Source organism: Peromyscus eremicus, chromosome 2, assembly GCF_949786415.1.
Source record: "Peromyscus eremicus chromosome 2, PerEre_H2_v1, whole genome shotgun sequence".
NCBI lineage: Eukaryota > Metazoa > Chordata > Mammalia > Rodentia > Cricetidae > Peromyscus > Peromyscus eremicus.
The window spans coordinates 26,880,600-26,901,662 of NC_081417.1; the positions used below are offsets into that span (position 1 = coordinate 26,880,600).

At 43.5% G+C, this 21,063-nt stretch overlaps 1 protein-coding gene across 1 annotated transcript in view; it reads right to left on the bottom strand.

Moving 5' to 3' along the window:
* Window positions 1-1,490: 1,490 nt before the first annotated feature.
* Chmp4c (charged multivesicular body protein 4C) overlaps window positions 1,491-21,063 on the bottom strand; it is a 31,597-nt gene continuing 12,024 nt past the window's right edge. The window contains exons 2-5 of the mRNA XM_059255666.1: window positions 8,547-8,724; window positions 6,284-6,398; window positions 3,664-3,817; window positions 1,491-3,474 (exon numbers count right to left, since the gene is read on the bottom strand). Of these exons, the coding sequence (XP_059111649.1) occupies window positions 3,413-3,474; window positions 3,664-3,817; window positions 6,284-6,398; window positions 8,547-8,724 (509 nt within the window). The 3' untranslated portion in view covers window positions 1,491-3,412. The remainder of the gene's footprint in view (window positions 3,475-3,663; window positions 3,818-6,283; window positions 6,399-8,546; window positions 8,725-21,063) is intronic.

Consider the following 21,063-nt stretch of genomic DNA (forward strand, 5'->3'; position numbering starts at 1 on the left):
GAGAGAGGAGACAGAAATTGACGAACACATCATCAGTTTATTTCCCGGAGCTGTACTATAATGGTTCCTTATTAGTCTTAGTGTCTCTTGCTTTACTCTTGCTATTGCTTTTCCATACTGTCTAATTTGTTTACCAAGACAGATGCCATTGTGATGTTTAAACTGTTTGCTACTTCAATTTCCACTAAGTAAGCTGGTTCCCTGACTCCGTTTTCCAAGTAGGAAAATGCTACGTTAAAACGGAACTGTTCTCCACTGCAGACTGGACAATTACGGCGGTAGTTGGCATGCTGAAGTTTCAGGCAGGCAGTGGCGTTCCCTCTTCGGCAGGCAAGGTCACCGTGATTACAGCACTTTATCATCCCCCATCTTGCTGTCTCATTTGGGGGTCCAGATGGCTGATCCAGAGGTAACTACATGAGCCAAGTTTGGTCAGTCCGATGTCCTGACACTGGAATAAGACTCCTGGAGAGAATACCTGCTCAGATGATGACAGTGAGTTGTTCCCTGCAGTTGGCCACTGTGCGAGCTTTCTGTCAGCTGTGGCTGCCCGGGGCTCCAGGCCTCTCTGTTCCAGCGTGTTCTTTCCATTTGCATTTTGAGACTCTCCTTTGATTCTCCTCACTAGCCGGGGCGTGTTTTTTTTGGTTTTTTGTTTTGTTTATTATTATTATTATTATCTTGAGTGTATTTCGTATAAAACAAAAGCCTGAGGTCTACCACTCTGATCCTTGATAAAGGATTTACTATTGTAGTAAATGTCCCAGAATGTGTAACTTTAGAGAGTTTTGTTATGCTAAGAATGCTTTGCCACAGAAGCCCAATCTGTCCTCTGTCCTTTGAATTAAGACAGTCTGCCTTTATCAATCCTTCCTTTCACTTTGATTCATTTATTTCACTCCATATTGTCAACAGCAGTGGCATTAAGATTCACTTCAAAGTATTTTTGGTTCTTTACAGTGTAGTTTCTTTCTTTTCTTTCTGTTTTTGTATTTTAGCATTTTAGTGCCTCAACTCATACATTACCTGTACACTGGATGATAGAGAGGAGCTGGTCTTGCCCAGAACTAACCAATGGAAATGTAATGAGACCATAGTCATAGTTTTAAATTTTTCAGGAACTACATGTTTAAAAAAATAAAAAGAAACAGGTAAGCTAAATTTCCGATAATGTGTTTTATTTAATGCAATGCATTTAAAATAAGATTTCTACATATAATCAATATGCAACTATTAATGAAATATTTTACAGTTTTATACACCAAGTGTTTGAAATCCAATGTGTATTTTACACAAAGAGAGCATCTCAGTCAGCTGTACGTTTCCACCACAAATGTTTTGCCCAGTGCTGGTCACAGTGATGAGAGCCTGCCCTTAATGCCAGGGCTTTGGAAACAAAAACCGGGGGCGGGAAGCTCAAGGCCAGCCTGAGGTATAAAGTGAACTCATGTGCTACATGTGAGGCTCTGTCTCAAAACCTCAAGAGAGGGGAACAGGGACGGAAGCGGAAAGACAGACAGAAACAGAGAGAGACACAGAGAAAATACTGGCCCATGTACAGACTTTACAAATTTAACAGTTGAAAAGGCAGAACTGAGGTGCCGAAATACTTCAGTGTTTCTAATAAATGTACTGAGAAACAGGTTTTTAATTAAGTTGACTAAAATGAAGCATAATTAAAATCCACTCGCTTTACAAGCTCGCTTCACAGGTCTGGTGGGGACTTAGTTCCCCCCCCATCCCCCCATCCCCCAGCAGGCTGCAGTCCCCAGGCATGTGGTCGTGTGTGAGCCAGGATGCTGAATGTGCATCAGCCTCCTTTTCTCAGGCATCAGTGTCCAGGGCTGTCTTCATTTCAGTGTCGAACACTATTGCTTTAGTCCAATGCTGTTGCTTCACAGGCTTCATCCAACTTTACGACTGTTTAAGGACAGAGGACAAATCTTGTTATTCTGTCAGTTGCTGTAGATTGAGTAAATGCTGACAGACTTGCCTACTGTACATGAGAGATTTTGAAGTGCCCTGGAAAGAGACAATTAAAAACATAGTCTCACCCCTCACCCTCCCACAGCCCAGCAGGGGAAAGCACTCACGTTAAGCGTGTGACGGACAGCATGAAAAACGCCATGAAAGGAAGTAGTGTACTACAAAAGCAGGCGTATAGTGGGAAGATCTAATTTAGTCTGGAAATTAAAAAAAAAAAAAATGTTTCCCAAGATGGAATATTTTAGCCAGAATTTAAAGAATGGGGAGAATTTGGTATGTGTGTTGTGTAGGGCAGGAAGAATGCCAAAGGAAAGAGCAAGTGCCAAGCACCTGCGGCGGCAGAATGGCACCACTGGGGATCATCCAGCCCAGCACTCAGATTTCCAAAGCCAGAAGGGCTCACAGACGGCTATGCCAGTATAGAGCTGGCACTGAAAGCCATGATCCCTCCTTCAAGCCTGGCACTATTCCCGTTCCACAGCGTTGCTCAAATGAGTGGAGAGAACACCAGAACATCTTGCATCACGGTATTTGTCATTTTACAGGCTGTGATATGGCATGCAAGATGCCTAATTTTAAAATTTTATTTTTATTTAAAGATAATTATGGGCAAAATTTTACTCAAGATATGTACTTAATTGCCAGTATTTTAATATATTTACAAAGGGCATGCTGCGAAGCGTTGGATTTTTTTGTTTTGTTTCGTTTTTGTTAGAGTACAAGAGAGCACACCACAGAAGAGAATGAACATTCCTGTGAAGACAAAACAGCCCCATAATGGCCTGCCTGTGTTCACTCAGCTTCCTAAGTGGCTGAATCACACCCAGGAGAGTCCTGCTCAGCAGGCTAAACTGTTAGTGCTTTTCAGACATTTGGGGAGATGCAAGCATTGCCCCACTCAGGCATAATAAATGTCAATTAAAGTTCCCTGAAGATTTTCAACCGTGAAACTCAATTGAAACTATGTATACACAGACTCACTGAAGACTTCTCTTCAGATCTGTTCTAGAAGTGTATTTACATTTACCATGGCTGACCTGGCTGCACACAGTAGCCTTATATTTGCATAGACATTTCCCCCAGTTGCCCTAGGTATCCCTCGAGGATGACTTAAAAGCTGGAATATGTATTTAATGTCAGTAGAATCAGTGTTCTTTCAATACATATATACAAAGAATCATCTATGTGCCAGAACTAGAAATATAGTAGTAAATAAAGCAGACAGCCCCTACTCCATCAGTCTGGAAGGGTCTTCTATGACACTACCAGCCCCTTTCCATTCCTGACTGTGTCTACGCGTGACTCAACTGTTACAGAAAAGACAATGACACATAGAACAGGTCTCTGCCAACGTCTAAGCTTTGCAAAAGCATTCATGTCTCATGGGTAGTTCGAGAACTTCAGTGTCAGACGTTTCCATTTTCGCTTAAGTAGCCCAAGCTGCCAGCTGCTTGAAGTCATCGTCCTCCTCTGCCCTCCTGGATGATGCTGGAACACAAGAGAGGAAGATCAGTCATCAGTGGCATTTACATTTCCAGCATAGAAAACAGGTAGGAATTACATACAAGATGTGTTTATTCATACAAATCATGTAGGAGTGATTTGTACCGGAAGTACCAGGCCTGGCTACTGTTTGGAGGACATGTGTGGACGCAGGGCATAGGGTGAGTAACAGACCTGCTCGAGATCGGTGTGCAGTGGAAGGCTTGCTGGACTTCCTACTGGGTTGTGCTGGGAGGGAAGAGGAAGGCACGTTCGGAAGCTCCATGTTTTTCATCTTCTTATTTAATTCTTCCTGCTCCAGTTCCTCAAGTTCTGCCAGCAGCTCATCCTGAACACGGAATAGAGAAAGAATTACGGAGTTAATGTTTCAGGAGGTGGGGTTCCCTAAACACAACAAGGAGAACATCTGTTACCCAATTGATATGTGGGAACCCACTGAAACGGAATATTTATTTTAAAACTAAGCTTTTTTTTTTTTTTTTGCAACACTGAGCAATGATTAGAAATGAATATTTTGGGCTGTACAAATTTGTTGGAGTTAATCTTATAATACTCCAGTAAACAGCCATTCAAGTAATTTGTGCTGAATATATAATCTCCTCAGGTTCTGGAAATTTACACCTTGACTGTCATTTTTCCGGTGCGTTCTTTCTTTTCTCTCCTGTTGAGAATCTCTGTGATTTTAATTAGAGGAAATAAATATTTTTGAGTTAATACTCTTGAAAATAAAACAAGCATAGAAGAATATATTACACAGAAAGTTAAAAAAAAAAAAGATACCGTAGTTCCTAAATTAAAGAATTAAAGTCAATCTAAATTGTGTGTTTAGGGGATTTTGTTGACAGTGCTGGGTATGGAACACAGCAGTACCTTGTTCGTGCTAGGCAAGGGCCCTACCACTGAATGATGGTCCCCGGCCCATGTGTTCGTGTTAGTAAAATTTGAAGTTAGTATAATGTATTTTTCCTTTACAGTGACCTCAGAAAGTCTGGCTTAATCATACCATTCTCTACTCAACATCTATAGACAGCTCCCATCAGCTTGAGACCTTTAGAACGCGAGTCACCTCTTGCCTGATCTGAGCTAGCTCATATCTACCTACCTTGGGAATCCCTGCAGAAGTGAGTGGTAGTCAAAACAAAACTTTTCGTTATACTTCCGAGGCTGTCATAATGAGAAATCGTTTGATTACCTAAGTCAGCCATAGAGAGACAGAAGGTGGAGAGGTTTGGTCTGACCTGGGCAGCACCATGTTTCTTCACAGCAAAGGGACATCTTGTCACCCACATCTGTAAATGGGCAAAATGCCTACAGAATGGGATGTGGCCCCTTACAGGGGCAGAACGATTGCCACACATACATTCCATTCCCTCCTGCCTTCCACAAGGGGAGCTGAGAAATATAGTCTTCCAGCAGGAAACTATCAGAAACGATCTAGCATAACTGTGTATCCATCCAATTAGAGTCTATTTATTCACCCATCATTCAACAAATTTATTGAGATCTCATTACTGCACAGTGCAAGGATAAATCAGTACGCCCTACATTCAGGGAGCATATGCCTGAATGTATGCACATGCATGTGTATCTTATATTTCATTGTTTTGTTGCCATTGTTTGTTTTGAGACAAGGCCTCTCTGTGTATCTCAGGCTGGCTCTGAATTCTCTATGTGGCCCAAGGTTGACCTTGAACTCACAATCCTCATGCTCTTCTACAAAAGGCCAAACAGTAGTCCTTTGGGCTTTGCAGGCCAGATACCTTCCTGTTGCAGGCTCTTCTTCCTAATATTCTACAGTTTGGGGGAGTGGAAACCATGCTTGCCTTGAGTGCTATACAAGAATAGGCCATGACTGATCTGACCTAAAGACCACCCCTTATGTGTATCAGTGTTTTGCCTGCATGTCTGTATGTATACCACACTCATGTCTGGTGCCCATGGAGGTCAGAAGAGGGCATCAGATCCCACAGAAGTGGCAATATGGATGATTTTGATCCACGCTGCGAATGATGGGAACAGAACCCAGGTCTCTGCAAAGGCAACAAACACTCTTCACCTCTGCCATCTCTCTGCAGCCCCGGCCCCATATCATTTTTGAACATTGCTAACAGCAGACTGTCATTTCCTAAGACTCTCGGGGCCACATCTTCCCTTGCTACTCATCATCGGTCATATCATATAGAAACAGGAAGCTGTGCTACTCTGTCCCTCGGGAGTGTGCCTAAGAATGTCCTCATCCTGGACACGTGTAACTCAAATGGAACCACTGAAATTTTCATTGTGGACATCACCAACGTAACTGCAGTCTTCCTGGACTATGGGGCTAATTAACATGAATGGAATGGGAGTGTAAATAATGCCCCTCCACAATGACTTGTTTTACAGACTGAGTAATAAACAGAGGCAGCCTAACTCCTAATTTAACAGCCACAGAGCACAATCCATCTGCTGCCTACAGAGTGACGCCGTCTGTTCTATTTGGCCAGATGTGAGAGCACACGATCCCTCATAATGGGACTATTTATACTCCAACCATTAAAAATCACTAACTTCACATAACTGCGTGCTGTTTTCTTTTTCCTTAATAGCTAAAAACCTAATTAAGAAGCTGTTTGCCAAACTATAGTCATCTTTCCTTGAAATCAGCTACGAACACCTCATTTCCCTCCTGGAAAACAACACTTCCAATAAATATCATTTATTTGTTAAGCAGTAAACAAATTGGCTGCTCTATGTGATAGGAAGCTGCCCCTGAGAGCGGCCACAGAACCAGATTCTTTAGTGGTGCACCTACCTCATCAAAGCCATCGGCAAACTGAACCCTTTGAGAAAACGCTTCTGAGATCTCTTGGGCAATGTCCTGCTGCTCCGTGATATCCTGCATCAGGTCATCGATTTTGTTCAGGTCCCTGGGGAGCATTGTGTAGGGATTTTAGAATTTCACCTCACAATGATGAATCGAGACTTAATTCTATACGAAAACAAGTTAATTTCAGATGTATTCTTTAGTTATTTCAGCACCACAACAAAAGTTCCTGGTCCAATGTTCATCAATTTAAAAGAAAAATAAGCCGGGCAGTGGTGGCGCACGCCTTAAATCCCAGCACCTGGGAGGCAGAGCCAGGCAGATCTCTGTGAGTTCGAGGCCAGCCTGGGCTACCAAGTGAGTCCCAGGAAAGGCGCAAAGCTACACAGAGAAACCCTGTCTCGAAAAACCAAAAAAAAAAAAAAAAAAAAAAAAAGCCATCGCCACGTCAAAAAAATGTAGTAAGCGTGTATAATCACATGTATTTTACCTTCCACCTTCGAGAAATACTTGAAATAAAATAACTGTGAGATTAACACTATTTGTGGATCAGTTTGGGAAGTGCGAGTGGATTGTCCCTCTGTTCAGTGAGGACCACCGTGACTAAGAGAGCAAAGCAGCTCTCAGCAGCCAATCCTGAAGCACCTCCGTAGAGGAACTAAGCTTTGGGACTGGAGAATCACTTTCTATATCGTAGTAGCTCTGAACTTCGGACTCCTCGAGGGTTTTCCCTTGTAGATAATGTCTGTGGGGGTGGGGGTTTGCTAAAGACAGCAGGACTTGACCCTGCACGCCCGCACAGAAGCTGCAACCTCAGCAGATGAAGGCAGGTGGGGCCGGGCTCCGGACAGCCGCTGCATCGTTAGTCTCTGGGACCTACGGGCCAGGTCCTATCTTGTTTTTGTTAACAGTCTCTGAATCATTCCTCCAACTCAGAATCCAGGCCGAGCTGACTAGACAGCAAAGAAGTGACAGTGACCTTCATTGTTAAGGACTCTCACCACTGAAAGTGTGAGCCCAGCGGAACTCCTCTCCTTTTTTTTTTTTCAGTGCTCAGACTCTACTACTAAAAAAACTGGGAACTTCAACATATTTTCATACGTAATCAAAAAGAATTCTTTTTATCATTTGCCTACTATCCTTTATGCTCAGTCCTAATCAGAGTTGTAGTAAATGTATTTATTTAAAGGAGTACAAGACATGTATGGCCAAAGTTTGGGACTGAGACTAAGCTTCTCTCCAAGGAGCACTCTTGTCTCATGCTCCTAAGAGACCTGGAGACAAAGCTGGTTTTGCAGTCTACTCCAGCACTCGGCTTTCCACAGCTGTGGGGACTAGGAGTCCAATCGTGCACAGAATGATCTCTGAAGTGTCGGAATGGCAGCTGGTTGATGAGTTACCAAGGCAAGAGGATGGTCTCAGGGAGGTCTTCACAATCCCGACCACTACTTTTGCCTCTTCCCCTCCTCTGGAACGGAGGCTGTATCCTCAGCACTACTGCTCCTTGGCCAGGAGACTACTCTCACATCCCCAATCAGCCAAGAACCAGGTCCCAGGTCTGCATTCCCCAGTGAACACTGGTCTGTGTTCACATCTCAGAGCATTGGCTGCTGAGGGCTTGCTTCGGAGCAGGACCTATGCTGGGTATAGCTAGCATCTCACCGAGTTTCTCAACAACCAGAGGAAGTAAGAAGAACTTACAGGTGAGGGAAGTGGGTCAGGGAGAGAGAGAAAGTCATTTGCCAGGGTACAGTCAACTTTGGAAATGGAATTACAGCCAGAAAACTATAAACCCTGGCCCTAGGGATTAACACTTTATGTCAGTGGTTTTCAAATATTAGATGGTCTCAGTCTCAGCCTGGGGAACTTGGTTAAAACAAAAGGTCCAATCTCTGTCTTAGTTCAAGGAGCCTGGGTATCAGAACACTCTTGACCAGCTTTTGTCTAGATGATTCCCACCCACACCACTGTTCTATAGTTCTAACACCTTCACTGATGTTGGCACTGTCAGAATCACAGAATTATGGCCTTTACAGATGGGATTTCACAAAGAAACTGAGGAATATTGAAAGCAACATTCTATACTTTTTTCCTTCAATTTTTTTTTTTAATTTTGTCACTGTAAATTCAAAACTACCTCTGAGAGAGCATTTCATTCAATATGTTGAACAGTGATCCAATCCTATCAAAATTGTCATACAATTTCACAGGCTCTTCCCAACGTTAAGGACAAGGAGTGTGGGTCACTCACATGTTTTCATGAACGGCTTTCATTGCCTTGGCTGCGAAGCCCATGTTCCGTAAGACCTCCGTGTTGGTGTGAGAGTTCTCTAGAGCCTCTCGCTGGAACTCAATGGTGGAAAGCGTGCCGTCAATCTGTGTGAGCTGCTTCTCAAGTCTCTTCTTCCTTTTCAATGCCTGCAAGGCAGCTAAATAAGGAAGAAACCGGCGTTTGTATCAGATGAAACAGCTACGCTTACTTAAGATGCTCAGACCACGCATGGACTCAAAGTTGCTGAAACCTGAAGACAGAGTGCACATTCAACAGCCCTGAGACACTTACAGGGAACATTTGTCGCTCCGTCTCTATACCAGCTGTTCTCTTTCAAACACTCTGTTACTCTTTCTTCCTACGATCTGGCAAGTGTAAGAGGATGGAAAGTCAACTTTCTTTTTTTTTTTTTTTTTTTTTTTTTAAAGATTTATTTATTTATTTATTATGTATACAGTGTTGTGTCTGCATGTTTTGCCTGCAGGCTAGAAGAGGGCATCCGATCTCATTAAAGATGGTTGTGAGCCACCATGTGGTTGCTGGGAATTGAACTCAGGACCTTTGGAAGAACAGCCAGTGCTCTTAACTGCTGAGCCATCTCTCCAGCCCCCGGAAAGTCAACTTTCATCATCACAAAACATGCCACAGAAATAGTTATGCTAATTCTGGATGGGGTATAGGTCAAATATATTAAGAAAAGCCATATAAAAATTATCAATCTTTGCAAGAGGAAAGGACCTTAATGGCTGTCAAAGCTAGCCTCATTTTCTCAAAGGCAAATTTACTAAGATTCCAAGAAATGCAGTGGCTTGCTAAAGGCAGCCAGCTTGTAGCAGCTAGAACCTAAGGCTGAACACCTTGATCTGAAGTGAGATGACCCTTAAGGTCACATCTAAGATGAGTGTCCTAAAATCAACGCAGCTGGAGTGCTGCTCAAGAGCCAGATAGCACTCTGCTGAGAGGGTAGAGCACTGCTTCTGAGAAACAAGATCTGAATAGCCCTCCCCCTCCCCCTCCTCCGCCCCTGCCCCCCTCCCCCATGGCCCTTTACCTGCTTCACCTGGAAGCCACAAAACCATGAGGGTCCTTTTGACTGTGGCACCCTGTGAGATACCCTCTCAAAAGGGCTAAAACATCCAGTTTGGCAAGGCATTTGGGGAAAATCCAAGCAGAGAACAGTAGAAGTATGATATAATATGTGCAACATGTGATATGCAGATAAATGATAACTAAGCCAATTTGAAAAAAGAAGTCTGTGGTGACATTTTGTTTGTGAACTAACAAATAAAGCTTACCTGAAGATCAGAGTGCAGAGCCAAGCCACTAGTTAGCCATAGAGGCACACACCTTTAATCCCAGCGCTCGGGAGGCAGAGGCAGATGGATCTCTGTGAGTTCAAGGCTACCCTGGGCTACACAAGATTGATCCAGTCTAAAAGAGAAGCAGAGCCAGGCAATGGTGGCACACACCTTTAATCTCAGCACTTGGATCTCATGCCTTTAATGCCAGCACTAGGGAGGTGGAGACAGGAAGTGATAAGGCTGGGCAGAGAGAGGAATATAAGGCTGGAGGAGACAGGAGCTCATTGCCCTTTCAGGCTGAGGATTCAGTAGAGGTAAGAAGTCTTTCTAGTGGCTGGCTGTTCTGCTTCTCTGATATTTCAGTTTTCACCCTGACAGCTGACTCCAGGTCTTTCTTATTAAGACCAATTAGGATTCATGCAACAGAAGTCAAGCAGTTTGTGGATTCAGAATGAAGCAGGAATGTTATCACAACAAATCTCTGAGAAGAAAACCTCCCAAATCTGCCCCAGTCAATCTGTTTTTGTAGATCCAATGGCTTCGGTTATTTATTCCAATAATTTTTCACTGTCATTTCAAGGACTCTCACTCAGCCATGACCTCTTGGTGGTTTTTTAACTAGTGATTGATGTAGCTCTGTTCCTCCCCCGGCGCCTGAGGGGCAGCCACCATCATGAATGACCCAGTAACTGCCTGAAGAGAGGACCTGGGAGAAACAAAGGCTTACTTACTGAAATCCTCCACCCTGAGAAGGCCACGGAATCAAAGGCAGAAAGCCAAGAAGATGATAGAGGTGTACACACACACACACACACACACACACATACACACACACACACCCCATGCCATCTTTGTATCTGAATTCAGAGTCCACCTTAGTAGCAGCAAGGTGACTGGCTTTGATATGGTTTGTGATTCCTCAGACAGTACAAAGAAAAATTAACCCAAATGCAAACTGGTAAGCCGTGGCATAGTAGGAGAAGAAAAGGGTCAAGCAAACAGTGAAAGGAATATAAGAACCAAATGAAGACACTCAGTACTGCAGAAGCCAGCATCCATGCTGGCAAAATACAGAAGAGATTTTCAATGATTTTTGTGAAAGATTAATAAACTGCAAAAACTTCTTGAAAACCCATATAAAAAAGTACCCCATCTCATTTTATCCCTTTCACCTTAAATTCCATTTTGCTTTATTTTAAATTAGTATGTTGGCCTTTTTTAAAATTATAATCTGCCACAATAATTTTTACATGACTCTCTATTTCAAACATGGTTTGTTAGCTTATTTGGTTATCTTTGAGACAAGATTTCTTCATGAAGCCCAGGCTAGACTCAATAATTGACAGCTTATTCAATAGTCACTATTTAATACATATTTTAGCCTCATTTATTGTAATAACTTTTTGGTTATCTGATATGATACTCTATGCATTTTCTGCTTATTATACTCTTTGTCCTCTTTTTTTTCCTTTATGTGAAATTATAAATATCTTTGTTCATTTTTACTTTGATTACTTGTATATACAAAATTTATTCCTCTGATGGATTATACCTGTATTTACATTTAATGTATTTGTGGAGTTTTATAACCCTGTTGAAAATTAATTAATATCTATATGTTATTGTTTGGAAATTAGACTCTCTTGTCATCACAGTCTACAATATCTAATTAAAATAATTAAAAGTTTTGCTTCTCTAATCCCATCATTTCAGAGGCTGAGGCAAGAGGGTCACAAATTTGAGGAAACCTAGAGCATCATAGTCAGTTTAAAGATGAAATGCTCCTGTTCATTAAAACACAAACAACAAACAGCAGTATTGTTAGTTGATGGTGATTAATCTTTTTATCCCTTCAATTTTAAAAGGCTTGTTAATACTTATATTAAACATCACAGCTCCAGTTATTTACACTAAATTACAGTGTTTACTGTCTCTTATTTCTTATTCTTGCTCCCTGTATCCCACATCATTCTCATTCTTAGATTTAAAAGATTTTTCTGGAGTGAGTCTTCTTTTGTTCAGGAAAGTATTTTCACACACACACACCCCTAATATATGTAAATGTATAAAGATGGATACATAAAAATTCTCTGAATACCTACATGTCTAAAATGTCTTCACTTTACTTAAAAGTTAAATGTTAATTTAAAGTTTCAAAGACTCGTTCATTAAAGCTATTTCAAGAATTTTAATATACTATTCCACTGTCTCTGGGTAGTAACACTCCAAAAGCTCGTTTTAACATTTTTTCTAATATTCTTCTGAAAATAGTTAATATTTTATTTTTACCTAGAAGCTATTAGAGTTCACCAGTATATGAATAGGCATTGCCTTTCTTTTTTTAACTAACCATAGGCATTACATTTTTTTTAAACTAACCACCTAGTGGGTACTTCCCCCAACACATAATCCCCCCAAACTCCCCACACCCAGGGCTGAAAAAGTCAGTGAACTCTTCCTTATTTCTGGGGCGTGGTCTCAGGCACTCTTGGGGTCACAGGTCCACTCCCTCTTCATCACTGCGGGCTGTGGGGATGGTACTGACTCTGGGGTCAGCCACGCACAGATCCGAGCAGTACTTTTTCTTGCAGTCCACGTGTGTGATGCTGCTGAGAGTAGCCCAGGCACTTTAGCTGATGGTGGTCCTCAGGTAAGAAGTGGCTGACTGTTGCTGGTCTGATCTCCATCTCATGGCCTCCATGACACCTTTGTGGTGGGCCCCAGGATCCGCTCCCACAGTCTTGCAGCAAATCAGCCTATTGTAGCACAAGGAGTTGCCTTCGGCTTACTGGGGTCATCTGCTTCTTCCTCTTGACCAGGAGTTCCCCAACCATTCATTGCAGATGTGCGGACATGGCGGTGGTTCTTCTTGCTATGGTGGCTGGATACTTCCATATTGTAGAGTCAGGTCTACCTTCAGCTTGAGAAAATGATTTTCTATTGTGTCCTTCGTTTCTTCTCCTCTTTTATTCCTATGTACTCTCTTCTGAAATCCTTAATTTTTATTAGCTATATCTTTTTTTTATTTTATTAGGTATATCTTTGCTCCCTTAGTGAATATTCTCTTTTTTGTCTCTCTCTTTCAAAATCCCTATAAGTCCAAATACTGTCTTCATTAACATCTCTGTATTTTTTACAGAAGTTCTAGGACTCCTTGACTCTGTTTTCTAGATCCCTAACTTATCTTCAGCTATATTCATTTCTGCTGATTTGTTTAAATTGTTTTGTTCATGGTGGCAGTAGTTTGTGTTTCAGATTGGTAACTCTAACACTCAGTTCTCATCCACAACCTACATCTATAGATGTTTGAACACGGTAACAGAGACATAGTTTACCACAGTATATAGCTTGCTTGGAGAACTCTCATCCTTATTAAATTTTCTGGACAAACGCACATAGATACAATACGGAACACTCCTTATCGCTCTAGCCTTTGTTGAGCCTAGTGTCGGTGTGCACTTCTGAAGTCCTAATAGCCTTTGTGACAAAGTTGCAGATTTCTCTGAGTGCCTGAGAGGTACACGTCCTGAAGGCCACTCATGGATGCTCTTATGAATATTCATGGCGTATTCCGGCATCACCATCTCCTTGATAGAAGAGCAATCCTTCTTTTTCTCAACATGCTTCTTTGCAGGAAACCTTCTGGTGGACCCAAGTTGGAAAGAAAGTTGTTTGAGTTTTTTGAGATAGAGTCTTGTGTGACCCAAGCTGGCCCTGAACTCCTGATCCTCCTGATTCTGCCTCCCAAGTCATGATGTTAATATATACCACCACACCTCGCCTTCAATGATGTTTTTAATTTCTAAGAACATTTTCTAGTTTCCTAGTAGCTGACTAATGGCAGCCTGCTCTTGCCTCACAGATGCAATGACCTCTTCAATCTTCCTGCATGCTAACCAAAGTTTGATAACCTTTTTATTCCAAACATTTTCTGTCTTCTGGGCCCATTGCTTGCTTTACTTAAGATACATTTTGTTCATGCAACTGCCTTCTCTTGACATTCTTATTTTCTACAGGTTCATATTTGTAAATTAAAGATTAGAGAAGAGTACGTTGTGTGTGTTGTTATATAAGATAGCTTTTAGAGTAGGCCATGGTCCTGTGCAGGAAGGGCCATGCTTTACTTGCATGGCAGGGCATAATACTCAGCTGGTGATTCCTGCACTTGCTATTAAAAGCTTTCCTGTGAGTTTGGGATGTTTTCGCCTTCTTTGCAAACACTAATGTTCCTCCCTGCCCTCCCTGCTCCCTGCCCACCTGCCCAGCTGGAGCTCAAGGTCTACTTAGGCTCTCCTCTCTCTTTCCCTCTTCAGATGCAACATCCACAGTTGGAGTCCTTGATAAGCAGCATCTACATTTTAATTACAGACTAGATCTTATTTATGAGACCTGTCCTTTAGGGAATATCTAAAACTATCTCTTTAAGTTAATTGGTCTAATGTCCTTGTTATAATATCACACTTAAGTAAGGCTGAGCACATTAATGACCAGGCTGGGTGAGGGACTGTCAGTGCACAAGGACAATGGCCAAATGACACCCTCTTTTGTCACACTGCCCATGGATTCTGAACTACTGTTGGTCTATGACACGGGTATGTGGTCATTTACAAAGTCTGTTCCACCCCACCTCAGTGCCTGATTATAAATGCTTTGAAAACAGATAGAGCCCCCTATGACCTATTGCCTCAGAACTCCCTCCAATTTTTGGTGCATAGTCAACCAAGTACACAACAAAAAATAATCATTTTCTATATATCTTAGTGTGGTGGTTTAAATAAGAACGGCCCCATGGGCTCAAATATTTGTATGCTTAGTCACCACAGAGCAGAACTGTTAGAAAGGATTAGAAGGATTAGGAGGTGTGGTCTTGTTGGAGGAAGTATATTACTGAGAGTTGGCTTTAAGGTTTCAAAAGCCCATGACAGGCCCAGATTCTCTCTCTCTGCCTGAGTATTGGGATGTAAAACTCAGCTACTTTACCAGCACCATGTCTGCCTGTGTGCTGCCATGGACTGCCATGACAATCATGGACTAAGCCTCTGAAATTGTAAGCAAGCCCCCAATTAAATGCTGTATTTTATAAGGGTTGCTTTGGTCATGGTGTCTCTTCACAGCCAGACTGGGGGTAGGTGACTTATGAGATTTGTGGCATTTGATCCTCAATGAATAACAAGAGAAGGCAATAGTATTAGCTATTTTACAGGAGGAGCAATGGATGAGCATTAATTGAAAATTGCCATAACTCTCTGGACCTGTATAATAGCACAATACCATAGGAAATATATGACCCTCAAGCCTGGAGTGTGAGTCTTCTATGGCTTTATATATACCTGCTCTTGGGAAAGTCATTCCCTCATTTCAAATTTCAGTTTGCTAGTCTAGAAATTTATATTAAATGAGACTAGGGAACTGGAAGAATTAGTGATAAATTATGAAACCACCTTATATACTCTTTGTGTTTTATTTAGCTAACTAAATAATTAGCTATCTATATAACATCCCCAATTAATGAGTTTGTACATCTTATTTGTAATTACCACTGACAAACTGCCCACTGCTTTCAGGATAACTTCCAACATGAACACAATATGATAAAACATCTCCATATTTCCATAGGTACAACAAACAATGCTATTCAGCAGAGTATCCCAATAAGCTAAACTCCAAATGCACACCTCTACTCAACATCTTAGAAGTAGAAGCCCAGTATATCAGCCCTGTCTTACCAGGCTGGTTCAGGGTCTGTGCTTAATGAAAACCCAGCACAGCGTTTTGTCCCAAAAGTGTTCTTCATATTTTAAAGAAATCTTTAAGTTCTTCATTAATAAATATGACATATTTATTATTTAAAAACATCTATAATTACTCTTGAAAATCAAGAAACACAATTTGGTACTAGAGAAGCTTTATGGTCTGTGCCTGGGATTTAGTTCTACCTCAAGCACTTAATAACCTGGGTGCATATTGACCTAGGTGTGTGATCTTCTCTAGTCTTGTAACACTCCTCTCCCAGATAATAAAAGCCACACCCAGAGGACAACAGAACACTGTGCTCTGGAGCTTGTGATTTCAAATCTCTGACTTTATATAAATTATGTAGTTGCATGGAAAAAAGACATCGAGTTTTTAGGCATTAGGCTAAATAAATATGAAAAATATCATTGCAGTGTCTAAAACATAAAGATTTAGAACATCATGATCATTTCCTTCACGGGTAGTCAGAATCCCACAGATGGAGCTACAACATACAACACCCAACCTTACCCATGTTATTTATCAGACACTATTTTATTTGCATGCATGTCCATGTGCACCTGTGGGGGGTGCACACTTGCCACTGCGTGCATGTGGAGGTCAGAGGGCAGTCTTCAAGAGTCGGTTCTCATCTTCCACCTTGTTGACGCAAGGTCTCTCTTTTTATTCCTGCCACTATACAGCAGTATAATGCAGGCTAGCTGGCTCACCTGATTCTCCTGTCTGTGCTTCACATTCCAATGCAGAAGCAGCCACAGTCCTAAATGCCTAAGCCAACATATTGTTTCTTGCATTCAAAACACTTGGGAGAAATGTGGAAAAATTCATCTAGATTTGGCATCTCAACTCTGCACTATAATTCCTGATTCTGCAAACTACAGATATGCCAGAGTCCCAAACTCAGAAGTCAACTAGAAATGAAAATGGGTGAGGCAGAAAGTCATTGAAAAAGCCAGCTTTGTTTTCTCTTCGAGAGAGAGTAAAAAGATTCTGTACAATGATGTTGATGGTGATGATAATAATCATAATAATAATAGTGCCAGGATGGCAAGACATGGCACTAGACACGGGCCTCCATCTCAGAACACTAAGAGGCGGGGCCCTGTGACATGGAAGTATAGCCTTGTCTTAGCAAATGTAGAACAGCTGGCTCTGTCCACTGAGGCCACTCAACCATGTGTTCCAAAGAAGCAAGGCATCTAGATGTGCATTCAGAACTGAAATTTGAAGTGTTTATCTTAATCCTGTGTGAATAAAGCCAACAGCTTCTGTGTTGTTGAGTCTGATCCCAAGACACTTGAAAACCACTGTGGCTTTTTCCTGGCACATTAAAGCTTCCCTCTCTATCATTAAGACAAGAGCTGTCAGTTCCTAAAAGACAAGAAGTACGAGTCAGTCTCTCCACGAGCTGCTGTTACATGGAGTGATGACGCCACTGATGCAGCTGGAGTGGCCTTGATTTGGGTTCCCAGTGCACAATATGAGAGAGAAACAACTGTCTCTCTCTCTCTCTTTTTTTTCCCCCCAGAGGCAAACAAGAGTGGCAAGCAAGCGTTGCTCTGATTTGGCAAAGGACACTCTCGGAACCATGTAATTTAACTCACTTTGGAGGTCTAATTCAATCCTCCAACCTCCTGCGTGTGCTCTAGAGTAGCTCCTGAGACCTGGACAATAGTCTTTCTACAACAATGGTACCTATTGTGTTCTCTTCCGGGTGAGGAACAGCCAGGGGTTTGTCTCCTCCCACAGCAGTAATGTGCGCTTGGCTGGAGAGCTGCAGAACCTGTGTACTACTAACAGGACACCTGCCGGAACATTTCAACCACTCACTGGGGACTGGGGCTGAAATCTAAGAATTATCCACGCAATCCAAAATTAAACCAGTCTACCATGTCGCCAAAGGAGGAAGGTTTTCAGAAATCAGTGTCACATAATTTAAGACAGCAAAAAGAGTTGCCACTTCATTGTTCATATTATAAGTAAGACATCCTTCTGGGCCTGGACTGCTGCTGGGGCCCATGTCTGGGCTCATGGCTCTGATGCAGCTGTGGTCTATGTTGATGTCTGTGGCTCCTGATACCACCAAAGGCAGAGAGGACAGGGCTGTTCAAAGTTGGCCTGCCCCTCACTGGCTGCAACACTAGGGAGAACTGGCCCCGCCCCTCACTGAAGCTGAATGCTGAAGCACTCAGGGGAAAAGGTCCTACACCTCACCTAGTCAGCACAATAGAGCTGGCCCTGTTCTTAGGGGTATGGGTGAGCTGGCCCTGAGGGTGTGAGAACAGGAGAGCAGGTAGCTCTCCTCTCATAGGCTATGTGGTGGCATGGATGAGGGAAAGATGTGGTGATATTGTTTTCCCCAAAATATCATGCACCCTAATAAACTTATCTGGGGTCAGAGAACAGAACAGCCACTAGATAAACATAGAGGCCAGAAAATGGTGGCACACACACCTTTAATCCTAGCTTTCTGGAGGCAGAGATCCGTCTGGATCTCTGTGAGTTCAAAGTCACACTGGAAACATTAAAGGCATGGTGACACAGGCCTTTAATCCCAGGAAGTGATGGCAGGAAGCAGAAAGGTATATAAGGCGTGAGGACCAGGAACTAGAGCTGGTTAAGCTTTTAGGCTTTTAGCAGCAGTTCAGCTGAGATCCATTTGGGTGAGGACTCAGAGGCTTCCAGTCTGAGGAAACAAGACCAGCTGAGGAACTGGCATGGTGAGGTTGGTTGTGCCTTGTTCTGTTCCTCTCATCTTTCAGCGTTCACCCCAATACCTGGCTCCGGGTTTGTTTTTATTAATAAGACTTTCAAACAATTCGTGCTACAGAAAGACGCCCTCCTCCCCTCGCTCCTCACTCCTCACCCCTCACCACCTGCAGCAGGTGGGAACCTGACCCAACCCCTCACCAGCTGCAGCACTCAGGAAAGCAGGCCCTGCTCCTCACCTGGGCAGCACAGGAGGAGCTGACACTCTTGGCAGAGGCTTGGGTGAGCCGGCCCTGAGGGTGGGAGAATGGGATAGCTGACTACACCCCTCATCTGTGGTGTGGTTGTGGGGTGAGGGAAAGATGCCCTGCCCCCTCTCCTCTACTGCCTCCAGCTGGCAAGGGAGCTGATCCTCCCCCTTACCAGCTACAACATTCAGGAACGCGGGCCCTGCACTTCATCTGGGCAGCACAACAGAGCCGCCCCCAAGAACGTGAGCATGAGAGATGGGGTCCCGCCTCTCATTTGCCAAATGGCAGCTTGGGCAGGGAAGAGATGCTCTATTCCCCCACCTCTCTATGCCTGAGGTAGGTAGGAGAGCTGGCCCTGAGGTTGTAAGTGCTGGAGGCCCTGCACCTCACCTGGGCAGCACAGTAAAAAGCTGGCCCTGATGGTAGAGGTGTGGGTGAGCCAGTCCCGAAGTTGAGAGTGTGGGAGAGCTGCCCCCCCAACCCCTCATGCCTCTCCACCTGTGACAGATAAGAGGACTGACCCTCCCCCTCACCAGCTGCAGCACTCAGGAAAGCAGGCCCTGCTCCTCACCTGGGCAGCACAGGAGGAGCCGACCCTGTTGGCAGAGGCGTGGGTGAGCCGGCCCTGAGGGTGGGAGAGTGGGATAGCTGACTATGTGGTAGTGAGGGTGAGATAAGATGCCCTCCCCACTTGCCCCTGCCACCCATGGTGGATGGAGGAGCTGACCTTCCCCTTTACCAGCTGCAGCACTCAGGAAATTGAGCCCTGCACCTCACCTGGGCAGCACAGCAGAGCTGACCCTAATGATGGAGGGATGGGTGAACTGGCCTTGGGAGCATGGGAGATCTGGTCCTGCCCTTCATCTGCCATATGGTGGTGCAGACAGGGAGGAGATGGCCTCCTCCCCACCCACCCCCTGCCACTAACACCTGTGGTGAGTGGGAGAGGTGGAGCTGAGGTCAGAAGAGTGGGAGCTGGCCCTGCCCCTCACCAGCTCTGCAGCACTCAGGAGAGCGGCCCCTGCAACCTGCCTGGGCAACACAGTAGAGCTCGCTCTGATGGTCTAAGTGTGGGAGAGCGGACCCTGAGGGCGTGAAAGCAGGAGAATTGGCCCCACCGCTTGCTCATGGCTGCAAGCAGCTAACCAGCTGGAGCAATGCTGGAGCGATCACCTTGGTGGTTAGGACAGGGAAGAGTTGGCAGGCTGACCAACTACCTGCAACTACCCAGGCCCAGAACCAGGGTTATGAGTTGGCCCACCCCAACATCCATCCCATCTATGATCTGCGGGAGCATGGGGTCCTGCAGACCCAAAGCTGCAGGATCTCCACAACACAGGGCAACAACAGGATATCCAAGAGGAGTCCCAGTGCGGGCCCAGCATCAATAGTGTAGCAGAAACCAGAGGCCTCGAACCAGACCAATGACTCTCTGCAGTGAACAGTTACAAGTAAAGATGTAAAGAAAAGGGTTTACTGCATGGCTCACACTGTCACACTACAGCTTCCACGACAGGATTTTTCCTTTCTTCCTTTTTTCTTTTTTCTTATTTTCTCTTAAATTTTATTATTGGGAGGGGTTGCAAGGGCAGAGGGTGGATACAATACGAAGGGAGGGGAATGAATGAGATTAAGATGCATGATGTGAAAGACACAAAGAATAATTAAAAGGAAGTTAAAAAAATAAAAAATAAGTAAGAGAGCTTGACTTTAAAGGTTAGTCTATTCCCCTTCATCCCAGGTGTATAAATAGGGCCATTTTTAAACCATAAGAACCTTCGAGGAAGCCGGGCGGTGGTGGCGCATGCCTTTAATCCCAGCACTCGGGAGGCAGAGGCAGGTGGATCTTTGTGAGTTCGAGGCCAGCCTGGTCTACAGAGTGAGTTCCAGGACAGGCTCCAAAACTACACAGAGAAAACCTGTCTCGAAAAAAAAAAAAAATTAAAAAAAAGAACCTTCGAGGAGCCAGCAAATGCAGTAAACACAGGTAAGCCTGTTTGTGAACTGTTCACCTGATTGCCCTTCTCTTGTCCAGGAGTGGATGATGAACTCTAGGGAAGAACTAAATAATGAGGCTCCAAAAACTTGGCCAAGTTAGGAGAGTGCTTAAGAGACGATGTCATACATAATTGGTTATGTCACATTCTGTTTTTTACTGGAAAGGTGCATGATCATGTTTTACTGGGGAATTTTAGTGTGAACCCTGTTCTTACACATACACAAATTATTGACTAGGAAACACCTCTGTAAGGGCACATGGCTTTGGTTCCCACAATACAATTTAAACAGTACTGTTCAAAGTCATGGGTGAAATTCAAAACAGCCAAGGAAATAATATAAAGTTTAAAGATTTTTGCCCAGGATCATCCCATTATGAATTTTTCTGAACTTTTACACTTTCAATAAATGTTCTTGATTCATTTATTTCAGTCTCTTAAGTACATCCTGAGTATCTACCATATGCCTGGCACTGTTAGGCTC